At 53.5% G+C, this 20,840-nt stretch overlaps 8 protein-coding genes across 8 annotated transcripts; 3 read left to right on the top strand and 5 right to left on the bottom strand.

The window, feature by feature from the left end:
• Nucleotides 1-289: 289 nt before the first annotated feature.
• B0T26DRAFT_435708 (amino acid permease/ SLC12A domain-containing protein) lies at nucleotides 290-2,282 on the bottom strand. The gene is made up of 3 exons (XM_060435013.1): nucleotides 2,040-2,282; nucleotides 625-1,955; nucleotides 290-530 (listed from the first exon to the last, which is right to left on the bottom strand). The coding sequence occupies exons 1-3, from the start codon at nucleotides 2,186-2,188 to the stop codon at nucleotides 331-333; spliced, it is 1,680 nt and encodes a 559-aa protein (XP_060293618.1). The 5' UTR covers nucleotides 2,189-2,282; the 3' UTR covers nucleotides 290-330.
• An 826-nt stretch (nucleotides 2,283-3,108) lies between these two features.
• B0T26DRAFT_435706 (uncharacterized protein) lies at nucleotides 3,109-3,936 on the bottom strand. Its single transcript, XM_060435012.1, has 2 exons — nucleotides 3,537-3,936; nucleotides 3,109-3,480 (listed from the first exon to the last, which is right to left on the bottom strand). The coding sequence occupies exons 1-2, from the start codon at nucleotides 3,841-3,843 to the stop codon at nucleotides 3,323-3,325; spliced, it is 465 nt and encodes a 154-aa protein (XP_060293617.1). The 5' UTR covers nucleotides 3,844-3,936; the 3' UTR covers nucleotides 3,109-3,322.
• Nucleotides 3,937-6,847: 2,911 nt separating this feature from the next.
• On the bottom strand, nucleotides 6,848-7,803 carry B0T26DRAFT_653568 (dienelactone hydrolase; the record flags this gene model as incomplete). The annotated part of the gene is made up of 3 exons (XM_060438469.1): nucleotides 6,848-7,168; nucleotides 7,242-7,629; nucleotides 7,754-7,803. The coding sequence occupies 3 exons, from the start codon at nucleotides 7,801-7,803 to the stop codon at nucleotides 6,848-6,850; spliced, it is 759 nt and encodes a 252-aa protein (XP_060293616.1).
• An 827-nt stretch (nucleotides 7,804-8,630) lies between these two features.
• On the top strand, nucleotides 8,631-9,173 carry B0T26DRAFT_597324 (uncharacterized protein; the record flags this gene model as incomplete). The annotated part of the gene is made up of 1 exon (XM_060435642.1): nucleotides 8,631-9,173. A coding segment is annotated over one exon (543 nt), but the record flags the coding sequence as incomplete, so codon positions are not given.
• Nucleotides 9,174-9,483: 310 nt separating this feature from the next.
• Nucleotides 9,484-11,504, top strand: B0T26DRAFT_724547 (uncharacterized protein). The gene has a single exon (XM_060442699.1). It carries the CDS (start codon nucleotides 9,546-9,548, stop codon nucleotides 11,262-11,264), a length of 1,719 nt encoding a protein of 572 aa, XP_060293614.1. The 5' UTR covers nucleotides 9,484-9,545; the 3' UTR covers nucleotides 11,265-11,504.
• Nucleotides 11,505-14,914, bottom strand: B0T26DRAFT_724545 (eukaryotic membrane protein family-domain-containing protein). Its single transcript, XM_060442698.1, has 2 exons — nucleotides 12,392-14,914; nucleotides 11,505-12,316 (listed from the first exon to the last, which is right to left on the bottom strand). Exons 1-2 carry the CDS (start codon nucleotides 14,711-14,713, stop codon nucleotides 11,612-11,614), a joined length of 3,027 nt encoding a protein of 1,008 aa, XP_060293613.1. The 5' UTR covers nucleotides 14,714-14,914; the 3' UTR covers nucleotides 11,505-11,611.
• A 1,751-nt stretch (nucleotides 14,915-16,665) lies between these two features.
• On the top strand, nucleotides 16,666-18,439 carry B0T26DRAFT_435644 (fungal-specific transcription factor domain-containing protein). The gene is made up of 4 exons (XM_060435011.1): nucleotides 16,666-16,831; nucleotides 16,898-17,189; nucleotides 17,252-17,506; nucleotides 17,580-18,439. The coding sequence occupies exons 2-4, from the start codon at nucleotides 16,935-16,937 to the stop codon at nucleotides 18,219-18,221; spliced, it is 1,152 nt and encodes a 383-aa protein (XP_060293612.1). The 5' UTR covers nucleotides 16,666-16,831; nucleotides 16,898-16,934; the 3' UTR covers nucleotides 18,222-18,439.
• Nucleotides 18,440-19,029: 590 nt separating this feature from the next.
• Nucleotides 19,030-19,344, bottom strand: B0T26DRAFT_654182 (uncharacterized protein; the record flags this gene model as incomplete). Its single annotated transcript, XM_060438522.1, has 1 exon — nucleotides 19,030-19,344. A coding segment is annotated over one exon (315 nt), but the record flags the coding sequence as incomplete, so codon positions are not given.
• Between the last annotated feature and the right edge of the window lie 1,496 nt (nucleotides 19,345-20,840).

Below are 20,840 nucleotides of genomic sequence, written 5' to 3'. Positions count from 1 at the left end.
CGTGACCATTCCGTCTGAGGGTGAAAGCGGTTTGGCTGACAATACGATTGTTTTTGTTGCTCACTGCCGTGCGCTTACATGCGTGGGCTGAATGGCAGGGAAGGTCCACGCAGCCTCACAAAAGAACACGAGCCCATGAGTTCAGCATTTTATCATTAGTTTGTACGCATGATTGCCATAAACGGCATGGCCGAGGCCGTGTGTGTGTGTGTGTGTGTGTGTGTGTGAGAAATGATACCTTTGCCTAGATTTCTTGGATATGGCGTCGCTTTCCAGGCCGATGGTCAACTCGTATGAATTGAGCCACTATGCCACCTTGTCCTCACGTCGTTATGCCACCCAGAACCAGAATCTCTCAAATATGTTCCGCGGCTTTTGATCGGGCCAGTGGTCATCCTCGGCGTCGAGCGCGGCCTTGCCAGTGAAAATGTCGGCCTCAGTGGGCGACAACCACTTCGTGCGCTTGAAGAGCTTCCAGAACGCAAAAAGAAAGAAAAAGATGGGAATCCCAATATACGAAGCAAGGAATTCTATGGCGTTGTCGCATGGTTAGTCGAAATTACTCACGGATGTAGAAAAGATAGTGTGGGGGTTGGGTTTGGGTGGGGGGGGGCGGGAACGCACCAGAGACATCCCAGTTGCCGTCAATGAAAACGGCGAAGCCGTTGAAGATGATGATGAGGGTAAAGAAGGCGAGGCAGAACCATGCCGTGTAGGGCTGAAAGGGGCTCTTGAAGACGAGCGTGTCGCGGTCGATGCCCTGGGCGTGGAGGGCCTTGTAGAATCGAAGGTACGCGACGCAGATGGAGCACCAGGTAAACAAGCTGGCAATGGTTGTGATGTTCTGGAACCACTCGAACGCCTTAGCAGCACCGCCATCGCTCTGGACAGAGAGATAGGTCAGCAGGCCAATGATTGCCGTGCCACCGACTGCATAGTAGGGAACGCCACGCTCGCTGCACGTGAGGAAGAAGCGGGGTGCCTGGCGGTTCTGGGCGAGGGCGTACAGGTAGCGGGATCCCGTGTAGAGGAAGGCGTTGGCGGATGACGTGGCCGAGGTCAGGATGACGGCGTTGATGATGGAGGGGAGAACGGTAATGCCGGCGTTCTGGATGCCAATGACCCACGGGGACCGGGCTGCACCAGCGCCCTCAGCACTCAGCAGATGCGGGTCCGACGACGAGACGAGAACGCCGATGGCTAGCGAGCCGAGGACGTAGAAGAACAGGATGCGCCAGAAGACGCGGCGGACGGCCTTGGGGATGTTCTTGCGCGGGTTCTCGGCCTCGCCGGCGGCCACAGCCACGAGCTCGACGCCGCCGTACGAGAAGGCGGCGTTGATGAGGGTGGAGAAGAGACCGAGGAAGCGGCCGAGGTCGCCCGTGGACTGGTACTCGAGCATGGCGTTGCCATCCTTCCAGTAGACGAACCCGAGTCTCACGCCGTGGGGGTTGCCGCCGAGATCGACGATGAAGGCCATGATCAGGAGGCCGACAATGGTGATGATCTTGACAGATGCGAAGATGAACTCGGCCTCTCCGTAGATGGCGACGGCGATGATGTTGAGGGCGATGACCAGGATCAGCAAGATGCTGATCCAGACGGCCACGTTGATGTCGGCAGCGCCCTCCCAGTAGCCAATGACAACAGCGGCGGCCGAGATTTCGGCGCAGATGGTGATGGCGCTAGCGTACCAGTTGTTCCAGCCAACAGCAAAACCCAGAGCGTCGTCAACGTAGCGAGCACAGAACTGGGGGATAGCGCCGGGCAAGGGAAGCCAGGTGGCCATCTCGCCGAGGGACTGCATCATGGCGAAGATAGCAAGGCCAGTGAAGGCGTAGCCAAGAAGCACCGACAGCGGGCCGGCTTTCGTGAATGCGCTGCCTATACCCAGGAACAGGCCCGTGCCAATGGTGCCCCCGAGGGCGATGAACTGGACGTGCCGAGACTTGAGGCTGTCCCGGGGAGGTTGTCTTGGTCAGTCGAGTCCTTGGCCAACAAATACCCTAGGGCAGGAAAGGAGATGATGGCAGACTCACCCACGCTTCACGTAGCCGTACTGCTCGACGTCGCTTTCGCTGCCGAGGATGGCGCCGCCCTCGACAAGTCTGTCTTGCTTGCGCTCCTCGATGCCGTCAAAGGGCGGCGACGAGCCCTCCTCGGCCTCGGCAAAGTTCTTTTCCGCCATGCTCGGACACCAGTTTTTGCTTCTGTGCCAGGCGACTTGAGGTATCGAGATGCTGTGTAGCTATGCGAAGCTCCGGTGCTGCTGGCCAGTACCTATATGCCGCCACCCAGCTGTGAGAGACAGGTAGGAATGAGCCAGATAAGTAGGTACGGTGGCTTATCAGCATCTAGGGACAGCCGAGGCGATTTATGCGAAAATGCAACTGCCCTACCTTGCGCTGTCCTTCCCACAAGCCCACAGCCCACAGCACAGCTCTCCTATTCGCACCCCCGTTCCCGGTCTGTTCCATCCCAGCCCTCGAGCAAGCAGCAGCTCATGTGTGGCGTGCCTGCCGTGCTTGCACACCACAGCCATGCGAGAACTCAATGCGTGACTGGCTGCCTCTGTTGGCAGAGCAGGCACAGCACAGCGGCCGCAGAGAGCAAGAGAGAGACACAGAGCCAGAGAGAGACACAGAGCCAGGGGAGGGGGCGGTACAGGGAGAGAGAGGGGGTGGATGTCCTCCCGTTGCCGTCGGTCCTACCCCAAGTGTCACATATTGCAGCTCATCAATTTCAGCCGGGTCGCGAGTTGCGGCAGCGAACCGAGTACTTCCATTCTTACATACCTTCTCAGTACAGCGAACAGAGGCACGAACAGAACAGCAGCACTATGTGCAGTGTTTTCTCTCCCAATTCCCACACACCACCACGAACCAGTCGGCCTAGTCGCTGCTCGACCAATGGCATGGGTCCGTGGCTGACCGTGCAGTCTCACAACGGCCAATTTTTGGACATGGATCCATCCACCACCCCTGCTGTGGTGTGTTATCGTCAGGCGAGGCAGCGAAGAGCGGTGCAGTGGCTCGGAATGAGGGGGACGGGGAGGCGTTGTGAATGCGACCGGCCACCCTGACGCCATGAAGCTATTGTGTGATGAATCTCGCCCACCCTACCCAGATTGGGGGACCACACCAACGCGCTTCGGGCAGTTCCAAAAATTTCTTGGCAGCCGCTGTTTGCCGTCGTGCAGAATCATGGATGTCTGCGGCGCTTATTAGTGGAGACGATAATGATGCTTCCAGCTAAATTCGAGGAATCGCGACAAAATTGTCGGGGACACCCAAGGTAGGTAATCAACACGAGAGTTAGTGACCTAGAGCAAAATCGAGACGCACGTGCAGCACGTACATACTACGGAGCCCGCAGGAGCGATCTTCAATCTAGGCCCGGCCGCGCGTTGGAAGCTTAAAATCATGCTCGGTCGGGCCTCAGGTGGCCCGGGCCACCTAGTTTTCGGTACCGAAAACGGGTCTAGTACAAGCAGCTGAGTTAACACCTAGATGTGTGGATGAATGTACAGTACATACAAACAGTGCCCAGCAAGCCGTGTAGGACCTGTCTCTGCATTTTCCCTCCATATATTGAAAATATGAATTCCTCAGAATCGGGTAGGTAAGTCAGACCAACACGGCCAATATTCCGCATTGGATCCTTATCCTGGTACTGTACATGTACTGTACCCGCAGCAGAGGCAAGGCACAGTGAGCAGTTAGGTCTAGCCCACCTGCTGATTAGTTGGAGGCTGGGCCGTGGGGTTCCTGGCTCGGACTCGGTCCCTCGGATTGCCCGCTGGATGGGATGGGATAGGATGCAAAAAAACAGTAATTTTAACATTCTGGCTCAAGGTCCACGTTTTGTCACGTTTTACAATTGACGATTACCTCGCAGCAAGCAAATTCACATGCCTGGGGATAATAGAGGGCTGCGGGGCGGAGAATGGGGTGGTCAGTTGATGTTCTTTCGTTGTCCATGATCGAGGTTCCCTCATTCGGGCCGCAGCCCGCCCTGGACCCCCGCGAAACCCCACAACAGTCCCCATTTTCCTGAGCAAGCAATGACAAGGCGCTAGCGACCCCGGCACAATTGCTTATCTCTACCTCATCTGGCCCTTGATTGGGCCGTTGCAGGAAGCCAACAGCCTTTCTCGTCCAAGAGCCATGGCACAACGGCCACCGGGCTGAGTTCAAGCTTTCGGCCAAGCCGATCGACCATTCTGTTCGCGCTTCTTGCCGCCTTGGTACTGTGCTGCACCGGGCTCTTTTGCACCAAAGCAAGCACCTGTCCCCCCATTCTCAACCCAAGATCTAAGAAATACTAAAAGACCCCTGCTAGCTCCGGCGCCTTGACATGCGACACCATTGCACGCGACGGTGGTGCCATCGAGATACCTACCCAGCCTGGATACTTCGTCCAGATAATATGGCAGGGTGGTGGGCAAGTCCAGGGTGCCACTGCATCTTTTTTCCATGCAGCGTCGTGCTTCCAACCTGTCATAATCCGCCGCTATCCCTCCCGTACATAATACACTCTACGACTAAAGTAGACCAACGTAATTACCCAAGGTAGGTACCTCCCTAGCTCGGTAATAGTACCTCTCCTGCCAGCTTGTAGGGCCCAACGGGCTAGTTTCGACTTTTTCTCGCCAAGAGACCGAGTTAGGTAGGTATCATGACAATCGCATGGACGTTCATCTTATTGGACGCACCATTCAGCTTTCCGTATACCTGTAGCAGACCTCGCTTTGCTCGTTTGCCCTTCCTGATATTCTACACAATGTAGACGCGTTACTTCTTTCCGGCCTCCATTGGCTTTTAATCTTAGATCAGCCTCCGAGTTGAAACAACGTTAATTCCGACAACCAGCCGACATTAGAAGTAGTTCTTAACTAGGTAGGCTCCTGCCAATTACTGTTGAAGTGGCGATTTAATGGACTTTTCTATCTTCCTCTCAGACTCGCAGTTTTATCGATTCCAACTAATACATTTGGTTGCCGACATTTTGACACATAATTATTTCCAATCACTCTTCAACACATGACAAAACACCTCTATTACCCCACAGGCCAGGTACAAGGAGGTAATGATCAATCGAAGGAAGGCTTGGGTCATTGTCATGTTTGATCACGGAGACTTGGAAATAAAACTATCGGCCTAGATAGACCTAGAATAGACTAAACTGCTGATGGGACTAGGACCGGGGCATGGGCTGACGCGGTATCTCCAATAACGTCAGGGCAGGCGTGTTTTATGTCAAGTCGTGCGTTGGACAAAAGCTTTGATCAGGGCACCCTACTGGGAGTCCTTGGCACCTACCAACGTAGGGGCCAATGTTTGTATGGTAAAATGCCGTATTGCATGGCAACCACCCAACGGGTAACCGGGCACCAAGGAAGCCCGGAGAAGTCAAAATGACACAATTTACACTTTTAAATGCAAGTGTTCCTAGGCCTGAAATGAAATAACACATCGTTAACGTAGCTACCTAATTAGGTTTCACGCCAACAAATCATGATTCAAACTTCATGACCAACTAGCCGTATGCCATAACTTTTGGCCAACTTGCGTACAAATCTAAGCCTCAAGGTTGCTTAAAGGCATGACTAGCAACGAAGAAATCGTCAAAATGGAAAACACCCCGGACTTTTTGTGACTTTGACTATTTTTACGGCTTCAACGTTGTTGACCTGGGCGCCCGGGCTGCATGGTAAGCGCATGGGCGGTGAGATGGTAATTCGGGATTTTATGGGCCTAAATTAGGCCCTGAGTATCACAACTGCCAACAGGTGCCAGGAATGCAAAGTAGGGTGCCCTGATCAAGCTCTTGGACAAAGGAAAGAAGGAAGAATCCTGGTTTCAAGGGCTGAATCAAGCAATTCCAGGACATTCAAAACACTTTGGAACGCCATTATATCTAGCCTAGACGAATAAATACAAGAATGAGATAACCAAGACGACGGCTATCGTGAAAAGGCTAACCGTATTAAAAGACATCTAACGTGCGAGACAGTGGAAGTCAGCGGGCATGACTGAAAGTCTATTATGAGTTGATTAATCGTACGAGTTCATATAGCCACTTGTTGCCCCAACGGATATTAAAGAGTCTCATGTTACCTTGTTATGGTAAAGTGTTAGGGATCTCAAATTTGAAAATTGTTATATACACTCTTTCTAATTTTTTAAGTTTCTCTCTTATTCCCCAATACCATATTAACACAGGAGACCTAATATAACTAAAAATATTGGGGTTGGTCTAAAGCGTACCTGAATCTAGTTAGGCGTTTTAACTCAACCACCAACCGAATTGTATCATGTAGGGGTAGAACAATCTGAGTGAAAATGATATCGGAATACGGAAGACGAAAAAATAGCCAACTCCTCCCAAATTCAAAAGCTTAGTAATAACGAGAATACAGAAATTCCCCTGAGATTGAATGTGTCGGCCACGCCCGTCTCTTTGTTATAATTGGTGTTTAATTTTAGCGACTCAAGAGTCTTAGCTACTCGTTATTAAGATCTTAGAGGTGGCTCAGGTAATATGCTAGGCCCGCTAACCAAGTCACACGGATGTTGTAAAGTCGACGAAAATTAGAGCCGAGAGATGAAAATAAACAAGTCGTCAACAGGCTCCGGCTTGCCATCTTTTTCCTACACCAGATGATCTCTCAAAGCTGCATACATTGTACATGAAACGCAATGGAAAAAGTTCATAACGACATTACGTAACCTCCCGGAGAAGAGTCCTCACAGGGAAGTCGACACCAAAGGCTTCGAGAGAGTTGCCACATCTCCGCAACATGTATTCATTCCTGTCATAAGCTAGGTCTCTCTACTCCTTGTAGTCATAGCAGGTACTCGTCAAACCAAGCAACAGCTTGCAGGAAAGCCTGTTCCTTGGCAAACTTTTCCTGTTTCTTCGAAGGATCGCCACGGATTGAGAAACCGTGTACAACACCAGAGTAGAGGTTAATCTGGTATGGCTGGCCAACATTTTGGAGTATCTCCTCGGAGCGATGACGCTTGTCGGCTGGGAAAATGCTGTCCGTCTCGGCGGCTGCGATGGAGAGCGGGCCGGTAATACCCTCTAGCTCGTCCTCATCAACAAACGAAGGGTGAGCCAGATAGCCGACATCGATGCCGTCCTTGTAATGGCGGACGACGTACTGCATCGTGGACTAAGTTAGCGGGCGGCGGGAGGGAATAGAAACCATGGCATAATGAGACTAGGACACGCACCTTTGCACCGAAACAGTATCCAGCAGCTCCAAGCTTCTTGACCCCATATTGCTCCTTCAATGTTTTGATGCCATCCAAGACAATGGGGTCGACGGCCTCCTTGGTGTGCGGGTTGTCACCGGTCGAGCCACTGGCAAGCCAGCCCATGAAGTCGAAGTTGGCGGGGCGGTTGAGCGAGAGGGCATCCCCATTGAAGATGTCTAGGATAAGCGTCAAGTAGCCATTGGCGGCGAATTGGTCGGCAACCAGCTTGCTGTTCTCAAAAATGCTGATAACGTCGGGTAGGATAAGGATGCCGACACCGTCGTGCACTTTCTCAGCTAGCGGCGTCGCAAGGTAGCCGTCGTATTTACCGGCGATCTTTATAATCTTGCCTGTCGATTCGCCTCTATATGGTGGAGGGGAAGATGTTGTTAGCCTCGGCTTAAGATTGGCTAGCGGGGACGGGCTGGGGAGTCTGTCCTGTGCCAGACTATAAAGCAGAGAACTTGCTGAAAAGGTCGGGTGCTTACGCATGCTTGACACCAATGGTGCAGCACTGCCTTGGCGGGTTTGAGGCCATGTTCAGCGTTGGAAATTGGGGGTTGGGAGGTGGTAAGGTATTGATCGGGTGTCGGGGTGGACGCCGATGTCTGTTGGGGGGGGGGAGATTGTAAACTGCGAGCGATAGAGAAGCGTTCGCGGCGAACGAAGTTGACGATGCGCAAGGACAACGGAAGGTCGGGAAGACAGCAAACTCGTTCGAGTTGTTATATGCGATTCAATTTCTCCCCAAGCGCGATGCACACAATTCGAGCACAGTTTCCAGGCTGGACTTGGAGAACCTGGAAGACGTAATCTGACCCCTCAACCCCGCCATGCCCCACATTGCCCCTGAGCATCCCGATCGGCAGTGTCGAACGCCGGCGAACCCCACTGATGGGTCGTAGCAAAACTAGGTACAAAGTCCGTACACCTTCGAATATGGATGCGCGGTCTGTTTGTTGGGGGCTTGAATATCGGCATGGCTTCCTTGAATTATTCGGCATGTCGCATGCCGTTTTTGTTGCACTTGGAAGTCCCCATATAACTCATATCGGGAGAAAGCTAGACTTCGGGCTTACTGTGATCGGGAGCTGGCTAGCTCCGCCGAATTAGAGAACCGCTGCAATACTCCGTAACATACATGGATGATTGCGGTCGTGGCCAGAGCTCGCGTCGTTCAAATCTTCAGGATTTCTCCGAGCTCGCTTAGATCCGGCAAGCTTCGAAATGTCTCTGTTAATCGACTTGAGCGGCGACACAGGCGTGCAGGGCGGCATCCAGGAGAGCCTTCTCCAAGACCCTGACAAGACAAAATCCGACAACTCAGTCAGCGTGCTGCCACTGCCCCGCACCAGCGAGGCCGACATCGTATTGGCACCAGCGGGTCTCGCAGAAAACATCGCCCTGCTCGCCTACCTCACGGCCCTCATTAACACGGTTTATACGCAAGAAGAAGGTGAATTTTGGCAAGAGGGGCAATTTGCGCGATGCACCCTAGAGGAAGTAGGCAGATACATCGTGGCTGGCGAGCTTGCAATTGCCTGGCGACACGGCTCCGCACAGACGGACACGAAAGACTTGATGGGCTGTGTGCGCGTACAGATGATCGACAGCCGGACTGGCGAGTTTGGGGTCTTGATGTGCGATCCTGCCTCTCGCGGCTTGGGTCTCGGCCGCGACCTACTCAAGTTTGCAGAGACCTGGGCCAGGAAGCAAGGTGCCGAGGTGATGCAGTTGGAGTTGTTGATCCCGGACGGCTGGCATCATGCTTCCAAGGCGAGGTTGGCCATCTGGTACGAGAGAGCTGGGTTCGGGCTCATCCGCGTGGGAGATGTGGTCGACGAGTTCCCCCATCTAACCCCTATTCTCGTGCGGCCTGCCAAAGTTTGTGTCTATCACAAGGCCTTGTCTGAGCCGGCGCACCACTGATGTCCCATCTGTTGTCGGTGCCCTGGCGAGGGAATGACATCTAGAAGTGTACATAATGACGGGTGTGAATACATTGGTACAATCAAGGATTCATGTACGTAGTATCCTAATAAGGCGTGCTATTCTAGTGCGCGGTGCGTTCACGTATATCTGTGGTATTTCGATACATGCGCAGTACGGTATTACGCATTTCTCGTGCAATTACGAGCTATGTGTGGTGGTTGTGTGGTGGGTCATGAAAAACGTAGACCCACTTTATTCCTCTCTCCCGTCATTCACTGGAAAGCTGCAAGGCTGTCGCAACGCAAAGTTTCCACCGCCAGATACTCGCCGTCGCGAACGCCTTCCAGCATGCTGAAATCGACATACACGCTATCGCCAGGCATCCTGCAGCCACTGCCGCCTGGATGGACCGAGCACAAGGCGCCGACCGGGCACGCGTACTACTACAATGCCGAGACGAAAGAGTCGACGTACAAGAGGCCGGGCGTCGGCCCCTCCAGCGCGCCCTTGACTGGCCCTCAACAGCCAGCCTTCCCTCAAATCAACCTCTCCGACCCTGCCGTCGCAAATGCCTTCTTGGCTCAGCAGCGCGCCCAGGAGCACCAGCAACAACATGGCCAGCGCGGAGGCTCTAATGGCGGTGGCAGAGGCGGGTTCCAGTCTCGGCCACGCCCGCAACCGCACGACAGACCTCGTTCCAAGATCGCCATACCTGGTCACGAGCCTTGGATTCTCGTCTACACAAAGTACGGCCGTCGCTTTGCCTACAACCCCACGAAGAATGCCAGCTACTGGCGCATCCCCGAAAAGTTTATGCCCGCCATCCTTGAGCTCGATCAGGCCCGGATTTTGCAGAAGGCGACCGGCAAATCAACTGAAGACCAAATCAAGAATACCAGCGATGCGGCAACTGCTATAGGCCCGACACAGGCTCCAGCTCGAGACGAGCAAGAGCAAGAAGCCTCGCATGACTACGACAGCTCAGAATACGAAGAGGTGGAAGTCACAGATGATGAGGGTGGCGATGACGAAGACCCCGACGGCAACCGGTCGAAGCGGCAGCGGACAGCAGACCCCCGTGGCGCCGACGGACCTGTCGAGTTTACTGAAGACGATATTGCCGCCCAGCTGGCTGCCATGGCCGCCGACTACGACGAGGAAATGAGCGACGGTGGTGGTGACGGTGGCTGGGAAGGAGACGAGGGCTTGACGCTCTCCGACGAGGACGCTCGGGAGCTGTTCAAGGACCTCCTCAATGACTTCAACATCAACCCCTACAGCCCATGGGAGAAGTTAATTGAGGAGGGAAAGATCTTCGACGACGCCCGATACCCAATACTCGGCACGACGAAGGCCCGCAAGGACGTCTGGGAGGAGTGGTCACGCGTCAAGATTCAGGAGCTGAAAGAGAGGCGCGCTAAGGAGGAGAAGAAGGACCCGCGAATACCGTACATTGCGTTCCTGCAAGAGAAGGCCACACCCAAGCTTTATTGGCCAGAATTCCGGCGGAAATACAAAAAAGAAGACGAAATGAAGGACGCGAAGCTTGCAGACAAGGACCGGGAGAAGATGTATCGCGAGCACATCAACCGGCTTAAGCTGCCACAGGCGACACTAAAGGCCGACCTCAAGAAGCTACTCGAGTCGCTGCCCCTATCGGTGCTAAACAACCGTACCATGGTCTCGCACCTACCGCCCCAAGTCCTCAGCGACATCCGCTTTATCTCTCTGGACCCCAAGACCCGCGACGCGTTTATTGAAGGGTATTTGCAGGGCCTGGGCTCACCTCCCGAAGGGGCCGACGTGGCAGAGGAGGAGGAGGCCGGAGGGGCTAAAAAGGCCCGCGAAGAACGACAAAAGCGCGAGAAGGCTCTACACGACCGCGAGCGTGCCGTCGCCGAGGAAAAGCAGCGCCAGGAGAAGAGGCTTCAATATGAGCGGGCACGGCTGCGTGACGAGGAGCGTGAGCTGGAACGGGCCATGCAAGTTGGGAAGAAAGGGCTCCAGAGCCAGCTAGCAACGGATCAGCCAGCTCCTCCATTGGCAGCTCCTCCGCCAGGAGAGTGAAAGGATGGTATTCACTGGAGAAAGCCGCCCGGAATTAGACTGCCAAAAATGAGTAAGATTGGAGCCACATTTTTTTGTCAAAACAAGATGAGCCGTGATCATACACAATGATGGAGTTTCTTGATGGAGTTCTTCGATCTGTAGCTGCCATCCTTAGTTTGCTTCTGACCCTCTCAGATTTAGGGCTGACAAAAGACATCTAACGACGATTCAACCGATTATGTATTTAAAAATTACAATACTTCTCTTTTATCCCGCTACTAACGCCAAAGCTATGCTTCAAACTCCAATCCCAAGTATGTAACTACAATACTCCTGTAAAGAGGGAAGAGAAAAAAACACGACGCCTACCAAATACGCCGAGCAACCATTTCGTACCTCGTGATATGGCTAAAGTCCTTTTCTTTCTCCTTTTCCGCCCCTTGGTCCGCTCGTCGCTCCTTTTCGCGGACTTTCTGGAGGCCCTTAGGATCATCCGCAAAGATCCAGCGTCGTCGGTCGTCCCCGACTTCTACCTGCCCGTAGCCGCCAAGGCGTCTGCCCTTGGCATCGTACGACTCCCTTTCCGCCTTCCCTGTGGCAATGGCATGCTCTTTTGCCTTCATGCGAGCGTACCGGTCGCGTGAGTAACGCAGGAGCACCATGCCAAGGAGAAGCTTGACGACGAGCAGCACCAGGAAGACGATCAGAAAAACAACCACCATGGTGAGCGCAGCAATCACATCATCGCTGGTCCAGCGAAGCCAGAGACGCGTCGCCATCCCCTCCTCGCTCGAGTTTTCGCCGAGTCCTTCTGCGTAGGGATACCCGTAGACTGCACGGCCCAACGCATTGCGAAGGATGTTATCAAGCCGGCCGAGAGCCGCTACCATGGCGGGCGATGGCGTGGCAGACTCAACCGAGAGTGACGTTTGCGTTGAAGGTGGCAATGGCGTTGGCAGATGCGCAGCAAGAAACATGTTGTAGATCTGGACCGAGGCTCGGATGAAAAGACACGACAGCGGTAATAGGGGCAAACCAAGCCGACGAGTTAACGACGGGGTCGCAAAGGCCTGTATCCATTAGCAAAGGCTGTAAAGGGCCGTGCAAAGCGACAAGGACGGGAACACGGGACACCAGGTGCTAACGTTTGCATAGTAGTCCTTGCACAGGATATCCAATATTCTGCCATAGAAATTTGGTTTGATATTGTTGAACTTGTTGACGTAGGCGTGCTTGATCCAGTCGACAATCATCTCACTACCCAGCACGACGATGAAGGGGGACAGCACCTCCCCCGACCACAGCCACGATGGCAAAATCGTGAAACTTGCGGGGAGTATGGAAGCCGAATGCAGAGGAAAACTGCTGGGCCCGTTGTCCTCACTCCCGGCCCCGGGAACGGACAAGCCACCAACTTCAACCACGTTGCGCATGCCAATGATGAGCAGCATGATCCAGAGCTGGAAGCGCTCCACGATATCGGCGCAGGCCAGCTGAAAGGTGTTCTCCTTCTCAAACCTCTTAAACACGGTGCTCTTGATCTCGACAAACTGACTACTAAGCAGAAGGGTCAAGAGAGCGTTCGAGTAGGAATTGACGGCAACGTTGAGTGCAATTACTTGGTAGAACAGGACGATGGCGTGCATGACGTTGTAGACGAGCGTCAGCAGGAACATTCCAAATGGCAGCATGACCTTTGAGCGGCCCGAGCTGTTTCTGGAGAGCGTCTCGGCACTGAACAGGCACTCGACAATGTCCTGGCCCAGGGCGGAGAGAAGCCTGTCTCCGACTTCGAGCAAGTTGAATATGGCGTAAAGTTTCAGAGCCGATTGCGCTCGAATGAAGTGATACATGCGGCTCGCATCAAGGTACATGAGAGCGACGGAGCTGAAAATTATGATGGCGCCTTGGAGAAGATCGGCCTTGTGGTAAGATGTCAGGTTTGAGGGACTCGACTTGGTCCGGCGGTGGCGGAGCGTCCCTGTAGGCTTGGCGCCCGGCTTCTTGGACGAGGCAGCACCAACGTTGCTCAGGTGTGAACTCTCAACACGACGCGTTGCTGGCCGGTCGCTAGGGGCACTGATATTGGCCGTATTGCCATTGGCTGTCTCCCGCACCCTGCTCCGGCTTCGCGATTCCTCGGTCCGGGACGAGCCCTGGCTGCTCGCAGTCGATGATCTGGGGCGGCCACGGTGGCCACGGCGGCCACGGCGCCACACGCGTCCCACGCCGTTCCACACAAATCCCACCAGCCAAAGAGCCTCCTTGCCGATCAAATACATCCACCACCGCACCAGGACGGAGACAGCAATGCAAAACCTCATCGGCAAAACAGTAAACGTCCACAGCCAGGCGTCCAAGCAGGCCAGCGCACCGAAGATCATTGTCCTCTCGAGAAATCCCGGAAGTAGCAAGACGTTCTTGAGGCGCTCAAGTTTGACGGCGCTTGATTCGTAAGGAAGATCGCTAGTGTAGGAGTGGTGGATGTACAGAGGACTTGGCCGTTGCCCCGCAAGCTCCAGCTGCAGCAAGGTCGGTATGGACATGGGCGGGAGCGGGATCGACGGCGGTATGGGGGAGGGTGGCCGCGAGTCGGGGGCGTCCTTATCCTTTCGGGGAGGTACTGGAGCATTTGCCATGGGGGGCGAGGGGAAGTTAGACTGGCCTTCGAGGTCGAGAGGGGTGGGCCGAGGGAGTGGTTGGAAGGAATTGCGTCGGGCTGACGACCCCGGAGCGGTGGTAGACTTGCGCCTAGTCGTAGGCGGCGTGGACAACGTCCTCGTCGATATGATAGGTCTCCCCTCCTGCATCGGACGCGTGCCATTGAAGCTCAACAGGTCGGGCCCAAAGACCGAAAGGCCCAGGCTTCCCGTCTTGCTTGTCTCGACGAGGCCAGCGCTTAGCGGATAATCTGATACATGGCGACCAGGGATGGAGGCTACAGGTAGTGATTCGGGAGCCGCCGTCAACTCTTGTATCTTGGACGCCGACAATCGCCTCACGGTCGGATCAAGGCCGCCAGTCTTCGTCCCCGGGCGGCCCTGTGTAGTAGCCCGCGCTGGCTCGGGCTCAAGGCTGGGGTATGGACTGGCGCTGGCGCTGCGGTCGAGGGTGGGGGAGCGGGCGGGGTCGAGATCGGGATCGGAAGAAGAGTCTCTCGGCCGCTCGTTGTCGCTGTTGCTTTCGCTAGACGGGTCCGGCGTAGGAACTCCGTTGGTCGGACTTGACACAGTCTTGTCATGGGACGACCGCGGTTCCGGCCGTCGCAGTGGCGGGTCGTTTGCCGTCAGCATGGGGGAGGGGAGATGGGAGGCCAGTGGCTGGGGTGCTTCTCTTCTCTGTACCGCCGCGGCCTCAGGTTTATCGGCACTCGATTCAGCGCCGGTCGCAATGGCAGAGGCATTCTCGATGGCGGCATGGGAAGCCATCCCGACGTCGCTGTCACCGCCTCGGGCAGTGCTGGTCATGGTTCGCCGTGCGGATGGGAGGCACCTATTTTTGAACCATCGCAAATCGTATCGCTAGCTATCACGTCGTTCGACTGGGAAGTAGATTATCCGTAGATACGGAACTATTACCAAGTCGGCCTTCAAGAATTGTGGCTAGTGCTCAAAGGACACTTTCCAGTGAAGCAACGAGTCGGAGTCTTGATCAGCCTCGCAGCTACCCGCCCCTAGCAGTCCCGGCTTGGCAAAGTAACCGTTTTGGGCCCAGTCATCCGTAATACCAAAATGTAACGTACAGCTAGTGTATTGTAACGTAAGACAACTGCCAAGTTGCTGCCCACAGGCGTAGGACCTCAGTAATGACCTACCAGGTAGCTGCCGAGCTCGTAATTCACCAAGTTATACATACGGTAATACAGAAGGCGTCTCTCAAAAGATGACGTCTCTTCCAATGCACTCCCGAGCATCACCTATAGCGCAGTATCACCGAAACTTTATTCCGTATCCATGAACTAGACGGCATCAAACACGGACATCGCCAATCTTGTCAGGGCATGCGACTACCGTTCATCCCCGAATCATTTGTACCTCCAGGCTCAAGGGTGTCGCGTTGTGTGTCGCTGACTAAACCCCATGTCCATTGCGAGCGCTCGACAAAGCTGAATCCTTGAAGGCAACTTTTTGCGAGCAAACTACCCCACCCTTTTAGTTGCCGGAATGGTCCATCCATCAATTGGGCTTCGTTGTTCACACTTTTGGTGTAGAGCACCACTGGATTGATGTAGATGGACATCGCAGTTTCTTGCACTGAACTGGATGGCATGGTAAGCTGACGTCTGAGAAGTGGGATCGAAGCACGAAAGACTCAGAGTTCTCGACAGTTCAAAAAGGGCCCTAAACGCTAAGATAATGGATGCCCTAATTATAACCGTTGCTCTCTTGTCGCCCATGGACATTCCGATCAGAAAAAGACTGCAAATATCTCAGACTCCATTATTTGATCTTACACCATGGTTGATGTTATAGCAGCAGATCAAGCGAAACAATAGGCAGCCAGCAGCTACAGCCACCGAATCGCCCCAACGAGTCCCCAAAAGACGCGCACCAAGCACTGAAGGGAAGATCACCGCAAGCCCCCGCGGCATTTGCATGCCCGCCAGCCACCGGACGCCACGGACGCCACGGACGCCACGGACGTGAGACGAACGGGTTAAAGTGTTTAAGAAGAAAAGAAAAAGATGGCAAAAAAGACACTACATATTCAGATTCGGACGAAAATGGACAACGATTGCCTAAAGAATTTGCCGCTGGGAGACGGAAATGCAAACCTCGTCGGTTGGGCATGCCTGTTCGAACCAGCACATCTCATATCCCGTCCACGCCTGAATAATCAGTTGCGTCTTGGTGGGTAGGTAGTTCTGACCAACAGTGAATGATCAGTCAGCCCCTAGTTGGATGAAGGCACCCGAGACCTATTAATAAGCCGGGAACCCACGATCTGAAGCTATGGATCAGGGCCAACTTTCTCATCTAAACCGACCAAAGACCACCAGCATAAAAGAAATACCAATTGATCTTTTCCCCGGGTTCCGTCTCTTAGCCTTTCGTCGAAGCCAGCCACTCCACTGCAATACCACCCCAAAAATGGCGGACCCAGATGGCGGGGTGGCCCAGAAACGGTGCTGGAACTGCCGATGTAAGTCGTTTCTATCACCAAAACGAAAGAAAAAAAACGCTTCGCTCACCATTCTCCAGCTCGGAAGGTAGCATGCGACAGAGCAGTTCCTGCCTGCTTAAACTGTCAGCGACGTGGGCAAGATTGTCTAGGCTACGGCATCAAGCTCTCCTGGCCACGCGCCAACGACGAAAAGCGTGCGACTCGCGGCGACAAGCACCACGTCCTGCCTATCCTCCCTAGAAACGCCGTCTTCATCAATGCGTCGAACCAAGACATCGAGGTCTGGAACAGTAGCCTGCAGACTCGGGGCGACGCTGCCAAAGAACCATTAGCTATGACGTTTTCAGTTTCAGATATCCAAAGCACCAACAGACTAGCCGGTCAAGAGTTGATCAAAGCAATCCCTCGTGGAATCCATACCGTGGGCCTGGCCGAGTTGGACCCCTTTCTTGACACACACAGTGGGTTTTCGCTTCCATCTGGCAAAGGGCAAGCCAAAGCCACTGACCCACTGTCACAGAGTATAGTGCGCTCTCGCAAATTATCTCGACGTCATGCGAAGACATGAGCGATCTGTACAATCTCCTTATCAGAATGTCTCTCACCAGTGAAGCGCCGCCTGCGGTGGCTACACGCCACGCCATTGCCGCGCTATCCTATCAACATCTCGAAAGACGACAAGAAGCTTTAGCTCACCACGGCAAGGCACTCAGGGCTCTGCAGGTTTCGATAGACAGCCTAAGCCAGCTCGTGCCGCGAACTGATCCCGTGCAGGCATTCCAGGCGATGGCAGCAAGCATGCTACTAAACATCTACGAGGTAGTTATTGCCGCTCGCGACCTCGGTAGGACTTGACCCAGACTGACGGCTTTCTCTAAAAGTCACTGAATTTCGATGCCTCCTCACTGAGCTGGGCCATCTTCTTCTGCGGCGTTAAAAAGATTGCCAATCTCGTGCATCGTCCGCACACCACGTATGAGGGCGACCCTGCGCTGATTTTAGACTGGGTCTTTTACCACGACACCTTCTACAAGTTCAGCATTCGTCATTGGCCAAAAAAACAAGATCAGCAGGTGCAACTGGCCGCCGAGGAAAAGATTATCTCCAAGGCGGTGTTCTCGCCCATGAGACAAACTGTACGTGTTCCTTTGTCCACAGCAGCCGCTTGGGACTGTTTTTAATCTTGTGAACTTTGTCTGATGTTTGTAGATTTTGAAATCATCCGGCTGTTCGCTGGAGATGCTCGACATTATCTGCCATGTCATTGATGCCGTGCGAGACCGTGACGGCCCGAACCATCTCAGCGCTGAGCACTTGGGCATCATCAGAACTCTCCAACTTCGCTTGGACCGAGTCAAACAGGTTCTTCGCATTTCTAGCACTGATGCAAGGAGTCTGACTTCGGGAGAAGATAACGAGGAAGAAATCGGGGCAGAGATTCAAAAACCCCCGGCCCACCCCTGGGAACAACGCGCCGATCTATATCGCCTGGCTGCATACATCTACCTAGAGCGCATGGCACTCTGCCGCCCACGTGGCGATCCTAAAGTGGCCTCGCTCATTGATCAAGCAATGAGTTTGTTGAGTACTCTTGGCATCTGCGAGCGCCCTTGGCCAGTCTTTGTCATTGCTCTCGAGGCACGCACGGATGAAGAGCGCCGCGGTATCGTCGATCTTTTGGGGACAGCATCCGACTTGAAGCCGCTTGGCAGTATCCCTCTGTTAAAGCGCATGATCCATGCTGCATGGGTGCAACAAGATCTTGGCCTGGGTGGGGATGGTGGCCTCGATGCATTGCCCGTGTACAATGCTGTCATCAGCGGGAACCGTGTTCCGCCTGCATTTACCTGAACGGAACAAACCGTGGCATACCTAGGCACCTACCTATTAGGTGTGCCGAAACGTAAGCAGGCTAGTGCGTTGGTGGTTAAAAAATTTAGAATTTTGGCCAGGCTACTTTCTGATCTTTAAATCGAAAGACACATTCAAATCAAAAACCATGTTTCTTACAAACAGAGCTGTCTAGTTGTCTCTTATTCACGCCTAGCCTGGGGCACCTTAACTGAGGCTATGAATCCGCGTGTATGGCATTATCAAACAATGATACGTTCAAACATCATTTTTTGTTGTGCCGTTCAATTGTTTAACCTTTTGCTGCACCGCGGCAAATGCTTTCGTTAACCTTTCGTGTGTACGTGGTGATGGGTATGAGCCATTTCAATTTTGTGATAAATCTAACTCTTGAAGTCCCTCCTCAAGGCAAGTCTTATTGAAGCAGACGGAATATTATATATCATTTTTTGTTTGAGTTTCCCAAAAGAGATTCCTTTCAGGGTTTAGACTGGACATAAACTTGTACCTGACTAAACTAACAACCATGTTCCTTGTTGATTTAATTTTATTGTGATGACTTCGCAAACTCGTAATATCTCCACTTTCGTTTCATTCCAGTTGAACCTTGCTGTTAAAGGGTTACAAATAAGGAAACAAAATAAGCATGATCATCTAATGCTAGCTGAGCCTGAAGCTAAGGGGAATTAATAGTAAAGAAATAATGTTGTTACAAGCCATCTTTGCCTCTCACAACTCAGGAGCTGGGTATCTGAGCTACATCAGCCCGTTCTTAATGAACTGGCATGTTGTTGATAGCCACCTGCCGCTAGTGACATGTTTGGTTAGCCTCTGGGTCGCCATTGCCGCACCAGATGTATATCCGAGGAAACGCGCCAGATGCGTGACTCCTATAGCGTGGTTTGCACCACCACCCAACGGCCGTCGTTTTGTTTGCACAAAACGTTACGCAACAGGTTGTGCTATCAGGAAGCCACACATAGCTAGTACAGTTCATCCCTAGATCGTGAAATCCCTCGTCACGAATAATCGGAGTGAATTTGCCCTCATAATCTGTCTCTGAAAACCCCTGGAAGGCGAGGCCAGCCGAGATTGTTTGGTTGTTGAGAAAGGTAGCCGTCGGAACATGCGCCGACGTTGGTGTTGAGGCTGGGCTTTGTGTTGTAGTCACCGTGTGTGTGGCGCTACAGATTACAAGATTCTCGGCATTAATACCACGTCATGTAATTATCTAGCAAAATGCTACCACATACCTCGTGACGCTGACGGTCGCCGAACCGCTTGTTCCTGTGTTGTCCCGTGCTTTGGCGGCACCAACAACTCCACCCCCGACTGCCGCAGCAATCACGACGACGGCAAGAACCACTGCTAGAATAACACAAAAGGTTCGATGGCGAATACCGCATATGTCCTGTTTTATGCCCCCAATGGGATTCGATATGTCTCCTTGGCCAGCAGGCAGAGAGTCCCATGGCATCGAGCTCACCGGATTGGGGGTGTTCTCAGTGTTTCTCCATCTCTGCGACTCGCGGAACCCATAGCTCTGCTCGTTGGGGATTTTGGGAGCATCGTCGTAAAATACTGCGTATTTGTCTCGGTCAGAAACATATTGGTCCCGGGCTCCAACCTCCTCAGGTGAAAGGGCTAGCGGCGAGAAATCAAGGAAGGCGCCCAAAGGAAGTACGCCTGGGCTGGGGACGACCTCTGGGAGGTTCTCGTCGGCAGCGAAGCCCATAACAAGAGTGGCACGAGCAAGGGTTAGGGGAGTGAGGAGCCTGCGTTTGACAATCCTGGGTGCGGGATCAGAGTTATCGCGTCATCTTGGCGCCGATTGTAGAGCACATGGATAAGATGTAAGTGGCGTTTGGCCCAGGCTGATCTCGAAACGTAGGGATGCCCACAATGTTGTCGGCAAAAGGTGAGAATGAAATTCTGGGGTTGGACCAGGATTCTAGCAGCTATACTTTTTGAGTGTCCGCGGTTTGGTACTTACGCGAGGCACTGGGACTGACTACACCTTACGATATCGCTGCCATCCGTGCATCGCTGCGTTACTCTGGTTTTGGGACCGAACGGTCGAGTAAGACGGGGCAATGTTTGGCGGCCAGCCTCAGGCAAAATCGGGCTTGTTTCCCCATTTTAGCAACACTGCCCCAGAACTGGCCGGCAAGTAAATTGCAGCGCGCATTGTGTTTCATGGCACAAGGACTCCCATTCGTCCTTCTGACCGAGCTGAATAAGGCGGGCGTCACCACATGGCTCGTTCATGCGAGGGCAAATGCCGAATTATCTCGACTGGTTTCTGGGCCGGCCCGGGTCTGTGGGCATGCATAGGGGCTGGCCACCAGCGAACACAACCGGCACGGCGAAATCAAGATGCAGCTAATGTCATGTTCTTGCCGCCTTGTTTCGGGCAGCTACCACTGGTCGGAGTTGCACACATTGCGTCTCACGGATGTTTATAAATTGCGATTGCGTGCGTGGTGAGGAGATGAAAGTGCCCCAAGCTGTTCAAAGAGTATTACAAATGGGTGGACAAGCAATGAACTGTAGGCTTTGGATGCCTTGGGTATCTCATTCATGTCCTAGATGGTGGCGGCGGCGACGGAGAACGACCAA

This window comes from Lasiosphaeria miniovina, assembly GCF_030549165.1.
Source record: "Lasiosphaeria miniovina strain SMH2392-1A chromosome Unknown B0T26scaffold_6, whole genome shotgun sequence".
NCBI lineage: Eukaryota > Fungi > Ascomycota > Sordariomycetes > Sordariales > Lasiosphaeriaceae > Lasiosphaeria > Lasiosphaeria miniovina.
Note: the sequence above shows the minus strand (reverse complement) of the source record. Positions and strands in the feature narration are given on the sequence as shown.

Excerpts from the sequence above, each read along its gene's own strand:
- B0T26DRAFT_435708 (XM_060435013.1), bottom strand. The coding sequence starts at position 2,188 with ATGGCGGAAAAGAACTTTGCCGAGGCCGAGGAGGGCTCGTCGCCGCCC. Across the intron at positions 1,956-2,039 it reads TACGGCTACGTGAAGCGTGG|CCTCAAGTCTCGGCACGTCC; the intron begins GTGAGTCTGCCA and ends TCCCCGGGACAG. Across the intron at positions 531-624 it reads CGGCAACTGGGATGTCTCTG|AATTCCTTGCTTCGTATATT; the intron begins GTGCGTTCCCGC and ends ACAACGCCATAG.
- B0T26DRAFT_435706 (XM_060435012.1), bottom strand. The coding sequence starts at position 3,843 with ATGTTAAAATTACTGTTTTTTTGCATCCTATCCCATCCCATCCAGCGG. Across the intron at positions 3,481-3,536 it reads CGGCTTGCTGGGCACTGTTT|ACCCGTTTTCGGTACCGAAA; the intron begins GTATGTACTGTA and ends TGCTTGTACTAG.
- B0T26DRAFT_724547 (XM_060442699.1), top strand. The coding sequence starts at position 9,546 with ATGCTGAAATCGACATACACGCTATCGCCAGGCATCCTGCAGCCACTG.
- B0T26DRAFT_724545 (XM_060442698.1), bottom strand. The coding sequence starts at position 14,713 with ATGACCAGCACTGCCCGAGGCGGTGACAGCGACGTCGGGATGGCTTCC. Across the intron at positions 12,317-12,391 it reads GCAAGGACTACTATGCAAAC|GCCTTTGCGACCCCGTCGTT; the intron begins GTTAGCACCTGG and ends TAATGGATACAG.
- B0T26DRAFT_435644 (XM_060435011.1), top strand. The coding sequence starts at position 16,935 with ATGAGCGATCTGTACAATCTCCTTATCAGAATGTCTCTCACCAGTGAA. Across the intron at positions 17,190-17,251 it reads TGCTACTAAACATCTACGAG|TCACTGAATTTCGATGCCTC; the intron begins GTAGTTATTGCC and ends TTTCTCTAAAAG. Across the intron at positions 17,507-17,579 it reads TCTCGCCCATGAGACAAACT|ATTTTGAAATCATCCGGCTG; the intron begins GTACGTGTTCCT and ends TGATGTTTGTAG.